Genomic DNA, 19,055 nt, shown 5'->3' on the forward strand with positions numbered 1-19,055 from the left:
ACAAAAAATGTTCGACTTCACGTTATAACACGTAATATCAGTGATCTTTGAGAACGAGGATGCTACTATGGTGAGACTGGGTACCAGGCGTCATTCGTATCTCTTTTCAGGTGGAACAGTCTGGCGCTTAACTGCTGCTGTCGAAGTTTCCTTGCTGTGTCGTCGCATGGAGAACTGCCATTCACTGGACTGGCGCCGATGATTAAATTTAAATGACGTAAGTATTTACTTTTTAGCTCATAAAAACTCACAATTAACTCACATTATATTCTAAAATAGTAAGGTTAAATTTGTAAACAAGAGAGCTTGAATATTTCATACAAAAATTAAACCTAGTCTCACTCTCAGTGCTACCAATCATCACGTGACCATTGATTGATGTGGAGAAACAAATGATAAACTTGGTTACCATTCTATTTTTAAATTGTGTGATTTGTAATTTGCTATCGCTTTTTTATTCACCAGGTTTATAGCAATTCAGAACCGCAATGCCTTGTGGGAAGGAATATAATGGGGCGGTTTCTATGCAGTTTCTACGACTGGTGCACGCAACACCTATATACTATTATTACTATGTTCAACAGCGCCCTCTCTTGATACTTTGCTATTCGCGATAAACCTTAAAGGTCAATGATTTAATCATGTTCTAATTTGTGGGTGAATTCTCCATGGAGGTAGAATCATGTACCGTACCATGGTGTCATAGCACTGAGTGTAGCTAGGCAATAATGCTCTAAAAACTCTGTATTTACCGGTATTTATTTATGGCATAATAAATAAAGAACAATGCTTTTGCTATAAGTTAATAAATTTATGAATTTTTGTTAAATGCGCTCGGCCCTCTCCCTTTACACTTAAAGTAAACAGCGTTAATTTTACCTCATTATTAAATATTAATGACATTAATCAGCACATGGCAACATTATTAAAACTCTTCTAAATTATGGCAATTTATTAACACCCTATGAATAATGTATGTGGTATATAGCCATGACGACTTAACAGCGTTATTGTGTATATTTTTAAGTGTTGTGTGTAATTTGTAGCTTACTTTCTTCCTCCGATGCTTACTATGCTAGTACTATTACACTGTTTCACTGTAGAAGGGGCGAGATGGGCCCCTTTAGTTATCTCCACTCCACTGCTAAATCTTGCCCCCACCCCCAAAAAGTTCATCAAATACCAAAACAAGTTTCAAACTCACTTTAATAATCAATGCCGTAAACTTAGATTAGAACTAGAAGTTTAGAACATTAACACACCATGAATTTAGAGCGTTATAAGGGAACATTTCGCAGGGGGAAAAAATGGTTTTAGTGCATGAACTTTAATTATCAGTTAGCTTTCAAACTCAAACTGGTGAAAAACTTGTGGTTTATTTCTTGATAAAATTAAAACAGTGAGGTCTTTAAACTTCACCAATCATTTGTAATTTCTCTTTTCAGATAAATGAATGCATGGTTAATACTGTCACAACAATTGGAATGTTAGCAGACAAAGTACAAAGACAAAACAGACATCTTCAGCTATGCGACACGTTATAGATTAATGTATTATCATCAACATGTTCACTCAGTGTTGTCGTCATTTGTGGTGTATGAAGTGCCACAGCATGGCAAGCGTCAAAGTTCTAAGACTGGCTTACCAGTCTTCTAGAGAGTCACTACGATACCACAAACTCATGCAGAATAATACCACCTCAATGTCATCATGGACACTCGCAACAGCACGGCCACCACCCTCGAATCGGTCCGTCACTTCTCCTATGGCCGATCACCAGAGCCTCCTCGCATCAATAATGTTTTCAAAAACTGGTCCAACCTCATCATGCCGATCGCTCTTCACAAGAGGTTTTGCTGACGGCCGGAGGTCTGCATTGAAACCTCAGTATCGGATTGACCAGGAGAAGGAGAAGGAGCGTGCGATACTGAGTGAGTATGAGAGGCACTACACCCCAGAGAAGAGGTACACCTCCAGGGTTCTCACTCAGGAGGAGATCGAGGATGAGGCGGAGATGGTTGAAGATTTCAAACCGGAAGACACTTTCGGCGTTTTGACAAATAAGTTTAAAAGGAAGGTGAGAGATGTGATAAATTTTGTAAATGTAAAAATTCTATGAATGGTTTCCATCATATCTGTAAATGTTTTGTTTTCAGTCTTGGTTCAATATAGTTGTTAGTTTGTTTTATTATTCTTTATCAACCCTTGACCCCTGGGCTCACATGCCTACAGTTGACCTCAATCCTCCAATTATTTACAGGCCTTAGAATAACCTACGGCACCCTCAACCTTTGCCGAGGATTTGCTTTAGAATTGTCTTCCTGTGCATTTTCGCAGGCTAGTGCTTTACACTGTTTTATGTTTCTGTTAAAAACTCAGTTTTTTCAAGCTGCTCACATTGTATCTGCTTACTTGTAACTGTACCTTTTTACTCTTTATGAGCTTAGAGGCTTTTGCATTAGGCGCTTTATAAACGTCTTTAATATTATAATTAAATAAATGTGTTTTTCATTCTTTCTCTAGTTTAATGTTAAAGGGGATCGCTTTGACGTTGAGGTAGACAGTGATGATGAAAAGATGCAACCAACTCTTAAACCTCCCGGTAGAAGAAACACTCCAATCTGGTACGGTAACCAGATGAAGAAACTCGTCAAAGAAGGAAAGGTGATTCACCGTTTTTTCTTTGGGGTTTGTTGGGGGTTTTTTAGGGAAAATTTTGAAATTTTGCATGGGAGAACAAGAGGCAGAAAAGGTTCAAAGTAGAACCATGGATAGTCTGTGGCAGTTTTGGTGGCACTGAAGAGAACCAGTGGTTTGAACAACTGCTGAGCATCGTGTGCAGTTTGACTCTTCATGAAAAGAGTAGTGACTCGGTCTTAAATGTCCATTTGAAACCTTCCAGGTTGTGGCCTGTGTGATAAGTCGCCTTTGGCTCAGTCCTTATCACACACAAAAAAACCAATAATTTTGATTACTCTTCTCCAGTGCTTTTCAGAAATGTTTGTGAAAAGCCCTGTTATGTCATCACCCATGTTATGTCATTTGAGGGAGCTCCATTTTATTGCAACATGGAGGTATAACAAAGCAACATTTCATCCCATAAATGACATCAAAGGCGGAAGTGTAGCTAGTGTTTCAAATTCTTGAGGTTGGAGCCTAAATTTTTAGACTGATATGAACAGAAAAGTTATCAAAGTCATAAACAAGTGTAAACAACATTCCCCATGTATAGTCAATTACATCGAGGCTATGGCCTCTCTGTTGCCCAGGTCTTGGCTTCGGTACCCCTTCAAACTTTCCCATGGACTTTAAGAGTTTCCAGGGAAAGTGCCTTTTTTTCCCCTCATTTTTGTTGCTCAAGTAGCTGTTTAATTTTGTGTTTCTTGTGTAGCTCATGGAGGCTATTGACATGCTTGAAGTCCGCATGCTGAAAGAAGACAGAGTACAACCCGAAGAGTTCAACTACAATGTGTTGATTGGAGCTTGCGGGAGAGAGGGCTACACCAAGAAAGCATTCAAGCTGTACAATGATGTAAGAAAGCTTCTTAATCCACACTACTTATTAATAATAATAATAAATTGCATTTATATAGCGCATAATATGAATTAACATCTCTATGCGCTTTACAAAATAACAAATTACAATTACAACAGAAATATAAACATAAATAACAGAATAAATACACATACTTATACAACATTTGGAATTGACTCATTACCCCTATGTAAGGGGGAAAACAAGACAAAATTAGTTCTTAAATAGTTGGGTTTTTAGCTAGCATAGGTCACCGTGGTCCAGTGGTTAGACTTTGGGACTTGCAATCACAAGGTTGTGGGTTCGAATTCTGAGCCAGAGCTGTTTTTAGCCGCACTCTACGTTCACTGTTCACCCACCTGCACTGTATACATGTATATCCACACCCCCGCATGCACACAACAACCACAGTACGTAATACACTAGATGGTGGACTGTACTTTTATGGAAGAAAAGGAAGAAGAAGAAGAAGAAGAAGAAGCTAACTGCACGTTTCACAATGACTGAAATAAGTATTGCCATCTCGTTACTGAATCGGGTTATGCTTGGTTATCGCTCGTAAAACTAATGGCAATGAAAAAAGTACAACAGGTTTCGATAGTATTACACATTTTGAGAATCAATTCATCTAAAAGTTATGTGGTTACAGTTTTAATCCCCTGAAATTTGAATCTGAGAAGCGTTACCGTCAATAATATTTCTCAGATTGTGTATACCAAGTGCAAGTTATTCTTCCTGAGTTGACATAAATGCTACAGATTTTTGTGCGATACCGCAAAAAGGAACCATCATTTTGAAATGAGTTAGTTTATGGTATATATATCTAGATTGAAACAAGCAGTGGGTTCCAATTTCCAAATGTATACAAACTCTTTTAACCAATGGAAATTCTTTGCTTGAATTTTCACCTTTTGCAGATGAAGAGTCGAGGTCTGACCCCATCTGACGTGACCTTTACAAGTCTCTTCAACGCCTGTGCAGAGTCACCTTGGCCATTGACAGACGGAATCTCCAGACTGCACAAACTCCACTCCCAACTGAAGGAAAAAGAAATCGTTGTCAATCAGATCACACAGCACGCCATGATAAAGGCTTTTGCAAAGTGCGGTGACCTCCCTGTGGCCTTTGACCTCTTCAAGGAACTGCTGGATTCTGGGGTCAAACTGAAGTCGCAAAGTTTTGCTTTCCTTCTCTTTGCTTGTGCCGGTGATAAGGAATGTGGATTAATGTATGCCATTGAGGTGGGTACGCTAGTAGATTCACATTGTTCATTTTTGGCTTGTCTTATTAATATTATTTCACCGAAGACTCCATTTTCCCCCCAAACAATCATACTTTCACTGGGTTGTGAAGAATCATTCACCGCCTGCAAAAAAACACATCTTATGCCGCAAACACAGAAAAATACAACCTTGCTGCTTAGTTAACTCTGAATGAATTGAAACAGTGTAGAGGGTGTATTTTATTGCTAAATTGCTCTTAATAATGGTAAATTTAAAAGAAACTGTTAAATATAGACATTTTGCTGAGCACACCAAAAATAAGCTTGGTAAGATAGTATGATATCACATCCAAATTGTTGTATTTAAGTTGTTTGAGACAGAAGTCTTTCGCAGAGCAATTTGTGTGATTATTCCACTTTATGAAAATTGGTCTAGTTAAGTTGAGTTTGAGGTTACTTGAAACCCGTTTGGATACATTTGATTGTCATCAGACATTTCAAACTCGGACTTTGTTTCAAGAAAAGGAAAACAATGAGAAATTGTTTTTATTTTGTTTTTGTTTTCGTTTACAGGCATGGCATCAGATGTTGCAACGTGACATCAAGCCTGATGTCTACATATACAACCTGCTCCTAAGAATCTCTAGAGACTGTGGGATTGGCGATCCAGAGGTCGCCAGTCGGTTGCTCCTCAAACCTCGTGCCAATGATGAAACCAAGAAGCTCAGTGCACCAACAAAGAAATCCAGGAAAGCTAAAGGTCAGAGATTACACCAACCTCCTGATGAGGGTTCAAAAGGTCAATCCCACCCAGGTGAAATGATAGAAGTGACTCCCCTCAACGTGACAAGCAGTGATGGAGAGTCAGTCACTGCTGAGGCTCCACTCCGTGAGTTAACAGCAGTTTCACACGGCTCCCTGGTGTATCAGCAACAGCAGCTCCCAAACCTCCTTGATCCCTCACCAAAGGTTAGCAGTGCTGTGTCCCTGGCGAATGTCGCCAACCCGTCAGACCGCCTGGCCCTCCTAGGGGGTGCAGATGGCATTCTAAGCAGTATGAAGCGCTGTGGAGTGACACCAGATGTCAAGACTCTAACGTTGCTGATGGAGGGTCTCCCCATGACCAACTGGGATGAAGAGAGACTTCTTGAAGCTGTGGATGAATTCAAAGTTAAGGTGGATGTAGATTTCTTCAATGCAATTATTAGGCGGAGGTCTCGCCGTGCCGATCTAGAGGGTGCAAAGGTATTGGGATTTCAAATTTTTTTATAAGTTTAAAAAGCAAAGTATTTCCAGTGTTACCCACAATTAATAAATGGTTTCATCATTGGTGCCATCCCTTGAGACGTGTCCATATGTTTTAGAATTATTTGCAGTGAGTGACTGCCAAGAGACGCAATATCTTCTTGAACAGCCGTTTCAAATTGATAATTTTACTCACTAGACATTTACAGATCAAGTCTCTTGCTCTTTGGTTTTAAGTATGTTTATCTGGTAATCTTATTTTGGTAAGCATAATAATTATGTTGTGCTAAGCTATGTTTTGTGCTTAAGCAGATCTATGAAATTGAGCCCTTGCGAACCCAGCATTGTGGCTACAACACTTGTCTTAAGTCATAACATGTCATGTTTTTAGCCATTCTCCATCTTTGTGCCATTTCCAGGCTATTCTGCCACTTATCCACCAGCATGGATTGTTTCCAAATCTGCGGACATTCGTCAATTTGGCCTGTGAGTGTGCCAAGACTCATGAAGGCATACAACTTCTGAAAGATATGAAGGTAAATATTGATAGCGGATAATATTTTGTTTCTCTTCTTTTTTTTATTCATTAAGGCAGTAACAATTTACATAACTAGTGAATTATAGTTTGTGTTATGATTTTCTATTGTATTGTACTGTATTTATTGTCATAACCAACAGCGGACGAACTGCCAATTATAGGAAAGGGAATAAGTAACGCCAATAAATTAATCATTAAATTACAGAAGAAAAAAAATTTACATAAATGTTTAAGAAGTGATACTAGAAAAAGATAAATTAATAAACATGTAAAGAAATAAATGCATACATACATACATAAATAACAAATAAATACAGTATTCAAATTCATGCGTCTTTCCCTAACCAACTCAAACTAAGCTTTCTTTTTGGAGCTACTAAAGTATTCGTGTTCGTTTTTATGCACACATGATTTCATTTGTCTCATTCAGATTCATTTTAGTCAATATATTGCATTTATAAGCATTCAAGTCTATACTTTGACAACTGATGAAATTGAGTGGTTAATAAGCTATTGCTGCTGTGGCTTTTACGAAATTGAATGAGTCTTGCGGCCTAATGAAATTGAATGATCTGATTTGACCAGTGAATGCTAAACTAGTGTAATTGAATTACTCCTTTGGACTGTTGAATGCTGATTCAATGAAGCATTCATTTTCAAACGAAATTGAACGATCTGATTGTTCCATTTGATAGCTGCCAGATAAAATGAGCTTCTGTATCGCCATGTTCTGATTCTTCTTTTGCAATCCTATCTGAGGTCCGAGTCTGACAAGTAGAGGAAAACACATCCGGGATATTTGTTTTATTCACACTTAACTCACCATTAAAAAATGGACTTAATCCACTTAATTGTGTATAATCTTTCTATTTTACCTATCTTTCTGAAAGTTTGTATATACTCAGCGCCTTGAGTACCTTGTTAGGTAGATTTGTGCGCTATATAAGACTTTGATATTATTATATTATTATCATTATCTCTCTTTGACAGCTTGCAGGGTTGAAGCCGACTGTTCACATCTATGGTGCATTGATCACAGCTGCAGCTCGCAAACATAACCACAGGTACTTAATAGATAGAATTTTGCATCAGGGATAAAGAATAATAATTGTTGGCACTGTTTACTTAGTGCTTTCCCGAGCTCTGTGAAAAAAAATCATAGGCATGTTACTCGGGTGGGATTTGAACCCATGACCTTTGCAATTCTAGAGCAATGTCTTAGTTTGCTTAGTCAATGTTAACTAGACCACCGAGATTGCCTGGTAGCTAGAGGCAGTACAAATCCCATTTTATTTTTGCAGCGGGTACATCTGGGGGGCATGGTTGGCTTGTGCGTAAAGTGCTTGCCTCTCACCAAGGTGACCCTGGTTGGATGCCTGGCCAGGGCCACATGTGAGTTGAGTTATCTGCTGTTCCATGAGGCTTTTTAAGACCATCCGGTTTTCCTCCCTCGGAAAAACTCAATCACTTTCGATCTCTGGCTGTGCTCTGTGGTCATAGGCGCCCTTGCATTCTGCTTCTCGATCACGCTGTAGCCGATTTAATAGTATGGAAATTTGCATCAGGGATAAAGAATGTTGATTTTGGTTTTATCCTAACACCCATGTGTGTTAACTACAGGTACTTAATTGAGTTGCTAAACTGTATGGAGAAAGATGATGTTTCACCAAATAGTCTCATACTGCAGAGATTAGAATCTATGGCGTCATTCGGAGACAACCCCAAAAAGGTAAAAACTCCTACTTCAAATGTCTTGGGGGATTTTGACACAGATTTAGTAGCGGGTGTTTGGGTGTTTTCAGGGCTCACCCTTAACACTAGCCTGGAGTAAGTTGTCCATGAAAAAACTGCTGCGTGCTAGTAACAGTCTGTCAGTCTCCTGACAATGACTAGAGCAAGCTAGTTGAAACGTTGCAACCAATTTCGTACTCACACCGCGGTAATGAAGTTAATAAGGATCCACTAAAAGCTTAAGTAATAGTCCCAGCCAGTTTTCCCTCCTCCGCCCAGGTCATAATTAAAAAGCAGGACAGTTCTAATCAGAACTGAGAAGTCTCCCGAGTTCTGAAAATTAATCTGCGGTAGTAGAATATAAAGAAAGACAGTTCTGTAAAGGAAAAAATCTACCTGGCCAATAAATATATATTGAAACCTCACCATGCAATGCCTCAAATCCCATACAGTCTATCAACTACATTTATAAGTATTTAGAGGGAACAACCTTTGTTTTAAAATGTCAGTGAATTTGGACAGCATATATTAAAATGGAGGAAAACTCTATGCTCCATAAGCCATCGACTTTGACTCGAGCTTGGTTTTGTAAAATTCAATATTGGCCAGTCTGCAGCTGGAAAATGTCTCATTATGGTAACCATGGTAACTCCCTTGACTATCAGTCCTTCGTGTTGGCAGCTTTCAGTTGATATGATTGAATTCTGATTGAATGACGTAATGATCAAGGCCGTTTGATCAGTATTTTCCCCAGAGTGGTTTCTTCTGAGTAGTTGCATACATGCTGACATGTACCTTCTCAATCAAGCAATCATTCGCACCTTATTTTGTGCTAGTTTTGTTGTATTTGAAGACAAGGTATTGTTTGCTGTAACAAAATCTGTCTTTAATAATAATAATAATAACCGTATTTATAACGGGCCTTTTGCCAAATTATACAAAGCGCCAGGTATTATTATTATTGCAAGGAGTGGGGCGAATTTTTCGAGATATAAAACCTAACCCATAAGCACCATATAATGGTTAACAAGGTGCTGTGGCGCAATATGCTGCAAATCCAGCTAGGAACACCGAGGCGAACCCCTTCTCTTTTCGATAAGTGCACTGGGTTCTTTTACATGCGTTTACACAACACATGGGACCAACGGCTTTACGTCCCATCCGAAGGACGAAGCAATGGTTAAGTGTCTTGCTTAAGGACACAAGTGTCACGGCTGGGGATTCGAACCCACACTCTGCTGATCAGAAACACCAGAGTTTGAATTCGGTGCTCTTAACCACTCGGCCACGACACTCCCACAGTGCTGTATTTTTCTGTACCACCATGATACTATAAGATGCAACTATCAATTGTAAAACTTGCGGAAAGAACTGTGTATCAATCTCTTTTGGTAGGAGATTTGGCTCTGAGAAGAGCCGGTGTGGTCTCAACGATTCAAACAGTAAACTCTGCTCGTCTTGAGGAGAATGCCTTCGTTTTAGGATGTTGAATTGATTAAAATCCCTTGGTCTTCGGGGTAGGAACTATTTAAAAACCATTCGCATTGTAACTCAACACCAACATGATATGCTTAAAAATATCAGTAAGCCTGACCTGATGGCAAATGTGTATGGTTTCGGGTTCTGGTATCTCAATTTCAAGCAAGACCATGAGGTGGAATGTGGAGATTTTATACAGCACTATAAGCAGCCATGATCAGCAACTTAGTAATTTTATTGATTTAGGAGATTGATTGAAATGATTTGCAAAATTATTCAGTGTAACTATTGAGCTTGGTTTGTAGTTTATGCATATGCAAAGCAAATTTGATGTCACAGATTTGCATGGAACAGTTTTCACAAGTTAAAATGGCAAGTATAGAATGGCGGCGTCATTCACATGAAGTACGAGTCGGTCTTTACACATGTTATAATCTCTTACTACTCATGATTTGTGATTTAGTCATTGTGGCATAATGTGATTATTTCCTGTTATTTTCTTGTTTCTTCAGGAACTGGATCCTTTTCTACTTCTTTTTATTCTAAAGTATAATGTTAAATGTATTTTAAATACTTTCTATGTCTATTGGAACTTAATTTTTAATTAAATGTTAAATTTACACTGTATAAATAGTGTTTTATATTATAATTTTTGGTTTTTTTACCCATACACCGATGTGTGTTAGCACTGTATACTCAGTACTTTCCCGAGTCCTGTGAAAAATATTACAGGCATATTTCCTGGGGTGGGATTCCAACCCACGACCCTTGCAATTCTAGAGCAGTGTCTTACCAACTAGACTACCGAGATTGCCCGGTACCTAGAGGCAGTTCGAATCCCATGTTTTGGCAGCGAGTACCGCAACGACATAATAGATGTTAGATTTGCATCGGGGATAAAGATCATTAAAGCCATTGGACCCTTTCGGTAAACAGTGTTGTCCAAGGCCCACACTTTGTGTACCACAACTTCTATATCAAATAACAAACCTGTGAAAATTTAGGCTCAATCGGTCATCGGAGTCGGGAGAAAACAACGGAAAAACCCACCCTTGTTTCCGCGCGTTTCGCCGTGTCATGACATGTGTCTAAAATAAATCCGTAATTCTCGTTAACGAGAATTTATATTGTTTTGCTTTTTCTCAAAAAGTAAAGCATTTCATGGAATAATATTTCGAGAGAAGTCTTTCACCATTGCCTTCTGTAAACCCTGTAAGTTATTTGTAAATCTGTGAACTTTAATTTTTTTTTCTGAACCAAAAGGGTCCAATGGCTTTAAAAAAAAATTGTTTATCCATTCACCGATGTCTGTTAGCACTGTATACTCAGTACTTTCCCAAGTCCTGTGAAGAATCAAAAATGTGTTATATATCTCTTACCCATACACTGATTACTGAACTTGAAGCACTGTATACTGTACTCAATACTTATTTATTTTCTGTACTTTGATTGTCTTGTGAGGTGCAGGCTTCCCTCTTTCTGTCTTCTTCATTTTTCTTCTTCTTGACTTTTGTTTTTGCAATTTTTTTTAATGTACTTTTAATACCATGTTATACTTTAGACCTTTTTATGTACATGTTCTGTTGTGAAATCACATACAATTTGGCTTAGGGCTATTATTATTCAAGTTGATTATTACTATGGTTTATTATTATATTGCTATGGTGTATTAATTGCAGCCTACTGGCTGAATTACAAAACAGTCTACACATTGAAATTAAAAGGAATACAAAAAGAATGAAAAAAATATGCTTTGTGACTTGGTTTTATAAGTTAATACTTCAAGTCTTATTTTTCTTTTGGGCAGAGCACTCTAAGCAAGAGTCAACTGATCCATCAAGACAGACTGAACCAGTACCGTGGTCTTTACATCAAATGGCTGGATCGTATGGGGCTTGAAGAGACCCCTCATCCTTGGAAAAAGTTTCATAGACCAAGAGACGGAACGATTACTGATGCCGAGGCGCAGAGCTGAACTTGAGCAGGCCTGTGACTTCCCAAGTGAGTTCCCAAGACATTGAACAAGTGTTTCTCTGTCTGTTGAAAGAAGTAAATGAGGAACTAAAATGAAAGCGGACGTCGTCTATATTGTGGAAGAATTTCCGTTTCTGTAATAATAATATTAATCATGGAGTCTTGTATTATAGCCCTGGTATCTGCCTAAAAGGGTCTCACGGCACCCACTAATGATACAAAAACAGTTCAAAAGAAATAGCAAAAATAGGTATGTAAGTTGAAAATCACTGATCAACTATAACAGATGAGCTTTGAGAGCAGTTTTAAATGATGGTGTTGTACCACTGCAGTTGTGTTGATGCACCGAGTTAGTGTGTATCCTCCAAAAACAAAGGGATAGGAAATCCATTGTGGGTAATGACACCAGGGATTTGGCTACAGCTTTGGCCTTTGGCTGCAACGGCAATGTTGAAGAAAAGGTCTTTTCAGCAATCTAGCCGTAGCCGCTGTGGACTGGAAGCCATCAATTTGGACATGATCTTGCATTTTCAACCTATAGAAGTACATGCTTTACCAGGCTAGATATTTCCTTGGAAAAAAACGCTATTTCCTTGAAAAAAAAAAACGCTTTTCAATGGGGACTTTTAGGACGCTTGGTGACAGCAGGTACATCCATTGTTCTTGGTTACTACGTAAACACTTGAAATTCACCTGGTAAGTCTGCTGCCATCTCATGTTCCAAAGTCTCCCATTGGGCTGTGGCCTTGTTTTCACTTGAATTCTGTTTTGTTTATTTGATTGTTTGTTTTTTATTTTGATATTTGAATTATCCTTTGATAAAAAAAGGTAACAAACAGCGTTGTTTTGTTTAATGTCAACAAATTTGAGGATCATTTGTTTCTGCTAAACTTGGTATACACTGGTATACATTCAGGTTTTTTCATGAACAAATTTACAATAAAATACAGCGAAGACATTTGTCCCCCTTCTCCAATTTGTTTAATCGAATGACACTTTCAGCCTAAATAAACAGCCCAAGTCCAAAGCAGTGCCTTTCTTTTATTATCTATGTAATAACATGGAATAACCTTAATGTGTGCTCAGATTTTGCATTGTCCTTCTTAAGAAGGGAATTACCTGTTTCATGAGGGAAAAAAAGACAAATATCCAAATCCATTGCAAACAAAAAATGCCTATCCAAGAGAACCATGGTATTGAGAGTAAATATTAGTTTCATAATTGCTGACTAAATTGCCCCTTTTCTAAGAAATGTATAACCATGAGATAAGTAATTTGTTCAGATGAGACATTCTTTACTCTATTGCTTCAAGATTTGTCTGATGTCTAAAAAATATCATGTAACATGAACAATTTGTGACTAGTATCTTGCTCATTTCTGCTTAGCAGCAGAATGTTTTTGGGCATCCTTTTCTGAAGCAGCTCTATGACATTGGGCCCAGCAATAAATAGTACCTGAAATATTACAGACTCCGTGCTTAGAGAGAGCGCAGGGCGGTCTTGCCATCAAGGCTAGGCTTGCCCCCCTGCGGAAAATCTGCTTGAGTAAAGTACAGATGTTGTTTTTGCAAAAAATAATGAACACAGCCTTATAGGGCCTGAGTTTGGAGGCCTCATTATCGAAAAGTACGGTCAATTATTCCTCAGCTCGGGACTTTAAGGTCAATTGTGCAATTTGTATGGGTTTATAAAAACTACTTTTGCATAATTTGGAGCTCCCTGATAATGGGATGATTTAATCTTTGCAAAAAGAAACATTAGTTTTCTAGGTAAATGATTACTTTGTTGTTTTTGATGATTATATAAAATTGCATTTTAATAATTACCTTATATAGGCCTAGTGCTGAGCAGGTGCTTCCAGTTGAAGTTTTGTTGAGTTACTCCTTGCAACCATGATGTCCCTAATATTAGGCTAATTGGTTTCCAAAACAGGTTATGGGAAATGAAAAAACAAAAGGTAGAAATTCGATGTGGTCAGTATACACCAATCATAAATCGGCTTTATGCACTTTTTTTATTCTACAAACTATTAAAGACATGTTTATGCACGATTGGTTGTATAATATAGTGATATGATTACAATACAAATTTTGATTAATAATGCTGATAGTAAAATGAAATTAACATAATTACATGTACACGCAGTTCCATACATTGTACCACCACCTCATAATGGCTTAGGTGTAGTGGCCCGTCGTGTACCCGTAGGCATGCCTGTTGTGGCACCCTTCTAAGCTCCAATAGCACACAGTGCAAAGTGCTAAATTTTCAACAATACACGAAAAATACTTAGAAGTCTCACAGCGTTTTACAGTAAAGGGAAAATTATTCACTGACTATTAAACTGTAACCCTCTGCTAAATCTATCAATCTAATTTGGGCGTCCCTGATGTGCCCGTAAAGTTATTCCAACTCAAAGCCAAATGAATGGCAATACAACTTCTTGGTTAGAAGCCTACAGCGGCTTTCGATTGTATAAAGCATTTTGAGAGGCAGTTCACTATGATTGTGAAAAAAACTACTACTATCCATTTTTACACCAAAACATGTTAATCTGAGAAGCGTCATTGCTGTTACTTCTCAAATTGTGTACTCCTTAATATTCTTCCTGCGTGGGCATAATAATCACTCCATATTTTCGGCGATCTCTAAAACGCGACCTTGAAAGTTTCTCATGTAAGTTTTGTTATGCCTTTATATAGGATTAAAACAATCGATCCGTTCCAAACCCAAATGAAGACCGCGGTTAAACCACATCTTCAAAAGGTAACAACGCCACTTAAAGCAATGGACACTATTGGTAATTGTCAAAGACTGGTCTTCACAGTTGATGTATCTCAACATAATCATAAAATAACCTGTGAAAATTTGAGCTGAATTGGTCGTCGAAGTTACGAGATACTACCCTTGTCACACGAAGTTGTTTGCGTTTAGATGCTTGATTTCCAGACCCCAATTTTAAATCTGAGGTCTCGAAATTAAATTATTGGAAAATTACTTCTTTCTCGAAAACTACTCCACTTCAGAGGGAGCCGTTTTTCATAATGTTTTATACTACCAACCTCTCCCCATTACTCGTACTACCAAGTAAGGTTTATGCTAATAATTATTGTGAGTAAATACCAATAGTGTTCACTGACTTCAAGCCACAAACATGAATTCAAATTTATTAACAACGCCAGCAGAGTACATGAAAATGAATTTACAACCTTCCAATCTTCATAAGCTAATGTGATAAAATTGAAATTAATCAGTTGAACTGCGAAATTATACAAGTAATGTCAGAGGCGTAACCAGACCTTCTAATTTTGAAGGAGGGGCAAAGATATTATTAATATTTGTTGGGGGGGGGGGGCATTAATATGTATCAACCCATTCATTAATTTGTGCAATCTCCTGATTTCATTTGGGAGCAGCAAGAGGCGGGGAGGATGATTAGCGGGGGCTCACACCCCCTCTGGTTACGTCACTACGGTCCTCTGAACACCTTACTTTCTCCAAATTTAAATTAAACGAAAATGGGGATGAAAATGAAAGATGCTCTCGCCCTTTTTATATTCATGTTTTTGTTTACTTACAATAATGACAACATTGCACACTCTAAAACAGTGTTCAAATAAAGGTCTTTGTCGCAGAAATATAACCACCGCAATACATGCTTTCCACTATATAAAAAACAATCAAGTTTCCTAAGCTAGATTGGAGCTCATAATAAGCTCGAGGTTATCTGTTGTCACTTACAACTTTTCTCAACGATGATTTTCCCGCGCTACGAACAGACGCTCACTTCCGATATCTCTTGTATACTCGGCATGTTCATATCCGTTTTGAAATGAGCGTTCATAATATCAACAATAGTACGGCCCGTAAAGTCTAGCTTCCTGTCGCCCGGTCGATTGTCCTGGGGGTTGTGCCTCGAGAGGCCGGGCAAGCTCAGGGAGGTAGTGATGGTGTATTCGATGCTCTGTCGACGGTTTGGATTCTTAGAGTCAGCCCCGGGTTTCATGTCATCCACGACACCCTCCGTAAGAATAATGGCCGTCTGAACGGTGATCAGCTCGGAGAGAAGCCGCTTGGCATCGTACGGCTCCTGGTCAAACGATAACATGTTGTGGTCACGTCGGACGGGGTAACAGCTCGACCCAATACCCATGCCTGTTGATATTGAAATGTGGTGAAGTCAAATCGAAAGAGCGGGATGGTGTTTATGTACCGACTGATGGGTATGTACGGTGCAGATGTACCTCTTTACCTCGATTCGGCAGCAGTTTGGTTTATAGATCAAACCGTAATGTAAATAAAACCCGAGACACACATGAAGTACTTGCCTCAATTTGGTATCAGCTTGGGTTACCTACGATAACACCCACAATGTGAAGAAACCCTTAAACACACGGGAGACACAATCAAATTAGCCGAACTTGTGAAACAAAATTAGTGGTGTTGTTCTGTAACTTGTGAATAGAAGAAACACAGTTACCAAGCGGTGGCTCGAGCTGACGGTGCTAACGGTGGTGAATCGCAGAGAGACGGAAGTGCTGCTGCATGTCAGTGAACCAAAATGCACTCAGGAATCATTCATTATCCGGCGAAACGTCGCTTTAAATGTTCGTCAAGCTGAATACAGAGAAAGGGCGATTTCAGCTCTGCACGAAAAAGGCGCCAAATCTTCACCGTGTACCACCGCACTGCCTTGGCAATCTGCAAAGAACAGGTGTTTGGACTGCTTATGTATGTCTTATATTTGTAGCTTCCCTACAAATCATTAATATTAATAATGATATTTTGTTTGACGCTATAAGCAGATTCGGTCATTAGCCTACGATTTGCTTGTGTGCAGTTTGACAAATCGCCTGCCGGGCACTATCTCAGCGGTGTGTCCCAAGGGATTCTCATCAGCCGAAAGCATCACGTTGTGCATGCTGACGAACACATGACAAAAAAAATACCCCTCATGAAAAAAAAATGAAAGGTCCGCATACATGCGTAGGCCTACGTGCTGCGCACAGTTTCAGCCTAGGGCGCCCTACTCAAAATTAGTCAGTGCGTCAGACGAGTATCCATGGACTGTCATTGGATTCCCATAAAAACGTGGGTGAAGACTCCATTTTGATTATGGAAGTTTTGGGATATTTAAACTTGACTGACGGCGGAAGCTAGTTAACATTATTATATGCAAATTTGACAACTTTCCCCTACTTGGATTTCCTTGGATTAAGTTTGATACTACAATACATGGGCAAGTCAAATCATTTCTGTCGCGATTTGTTCTAGGTCCTAACCCTATTTCGACTGGACTATATTTCGTAAAAGTGAATACCGATTCTGTCCAAAAACCTTGCCGAAACAGTCAGAAACCCTACCATGCACTCTCTGCGTCTATCGCACTTAACTCACTTAGTGTCTACTCAGTTTTCTGGATTCCATTTCCGTTTAGGCTTAATATTGGTCAGTGTTCTATACATCGTTATTTCATGTTGTCCTGTCAAGGGAATTGTGTAAATCGTTGAGAAAGACAAATTCAAGGATAAAAAAGACCACGATTTTTGAATGTGTTCATGTACAAAACATTTCGCTGCCGTTACCCATTATAGCAAAGGCGGCGCCAGCTATCGCCACTTAATGTGAGTGCGGACCGAAAATGATAGAAAATCACCACAAACATTTCAATAGCAACTCGACAAAAAGCTGCTTCTTAAAATCAACATGCGAGAATTTGTCTCCCTTCAAAGGTAAAATAAACATGTAAATAAAATAAACTAAATTTTAGTTGGGATATCGTTTGTACGTTTGTTTATAGGGCCTATTCAAGGAAGACTTGAACGATTTCGATCCATCGCCATTCCCAGGTGCCCGCGTCCTCCATTTTGAATCCCAACAGAATTTGACGCCACAAAACAGAAAAGCAAAAAACCAGAATGGCTTATTTGAGTGTTTGCTATAGGCTTAGCCTAATGTGCAAAACCTTTACTTTGTGAGATTAAACAATTTTTTAAAAAAAGTTACAAAGAATCATTAATATGGCTGAAAAGCCCTTGTTTTCCCTTCAAATTGTGGGGTAGATATCACCAGCCTTCTCAATCCTGACTCCATAATGTGTGTTTCGATCAAACATGTGTGAACACACGTGGCTGTTGACGCAAATTAGTCTGCACGCGGATCAACACGTGCAGATGAAAATCCCCCGAGAAGTAAACAGAGATTGCTAGTTATTATTCACCTCTGCTCCTCCGCCTCCGGTTCCTGTTCAAACCCCGGCTGTGGTCGGAGTAATTGGAATTGCAAATTCAAGTCCATTTTGTTAGTTGAAATTTATCAGTGGTACAGCCGGAGGAATAACAATTAGGCCTATAACTGTAAAAGGCTCTTAAAGTTATACGTTTTAGTAATGACTCTGAAAATTAATGGCAGTAAAAACTAACTTTGCAAGAAGCCTCATCGGCTTTGGAAAATACACGTTATGGGTCTTTGACTTCGTAATACTGGGGTAATGGGGAAAAATCATTTTGGACGACAAAAGGTGCACTTTTTGTCCTCCCAAAATTTGAATGAAAGGAGCATTACTACGGTAACGCTTCTCAGACTGTGTAGCCTATTCCTATATAAGGGGTCGTTATTCATGCATTGAATTTTTGCTCCGAATTTTGGGTGATTAAACATTCGAACGGTTCCAAAAACCAAAGGTATCACTCTGCCTTTAAATAAACTACTGGTTCTACTACTACTACTTGCTCAGTCTAGCTGGGCTAAATCCCCATGGTTTCAAACGTGCCAAATGCGACCGATTATGTCTCTTTTAGGATGTTTTTTAGGTAAGCCTTCTTTTTGACAATCTAAAATTGGAGGAGCCATGTTACTGTAAACAATGCCTGCAAGATAAGAGACACACCTCCAGTTCATACAAAACAGGTAGGCTAGTTGTCTTTTCGGCCATTATACATAATTTCATTCTTACAATAACAAAAACACCCAAACAAAACATATTTATTTGTGCGTTTCTTCGAATAATTGGGTCTCAAAATTCATCACTGCAATAACCTATCTTTTTGAAAATTTGTATATACTCAGCGCCTTGAGTACCTTGTTTGGTAGATACGTGCGCTATATAAGACTTCGATATTGTTATTATTATTAATTTAAAGTTTGTAAAGTTGCATATAAAGAGAGGCTTGTGGCTGAGGTAGGGGGAGGGGGGAGCAGACCATTAAGTAGCCGTTATTGTTGATTACTTACATTCATGAAATGTTCATGAACATTCTGTCGCGTTGTTCCACCTAGGCCCTTTTCACAAATATATTCTATCCCCCGAGGTTGCCCCCTATATGCATAAC

The 19,055-nt window shown here is 38.7% G+C and overlaps 1 protein-coding gene across 1 annotated transcript; it reads left to right on the plus strand.

Moving 5' to 3' along the window:
* The first annotated feature begins 175 nt into the window (after positions 1–175).
* LOC117292232 (pentatricopeptide repeat-containing protein 1, mitochondrial-like) lies at positions 176–13,554 on the plus strand. The gene is made up of 10 exons (XM_033774208.1): positions 176–217; positions 1,446–2,077; positions 2,524–2,664; positions 3,392–3,532; positions 4,453–4,776; positions 5,331–6,002; positions 6,422–6,538; positions 7,531–7,604; positions 8,161–8,269; positions 11,558–13,554. The coding sequence occupies exons 2-10, from the start codon at positions 1,565–1,567 to the stop codon at positions 11,723–11,725; spliced, it is 2,259 nt and encodes a 752-aa protein (XP_033630099.1). The 5' UTR covers positions 176–217; positions 1,446–1,564; the 3' UTR covers positions 11,726–13,554.
* The last annotated feature ends 5,501 nt before the right edge of the window (positions 13,555–19,055 follow it).

This window comes from Asterias rubens, chromosome 7 (genome assembly GCF_902459465.1).
Source record: "Asterias rubens chromosome 7, eAstRub1.3, whole genome shotgun sequence".
NCBI lineage: Eukaryota > Metazoa > Echinodermata > Asteroidea > Forcipulatida > Asteriidae > Asterias > Asterias rubens.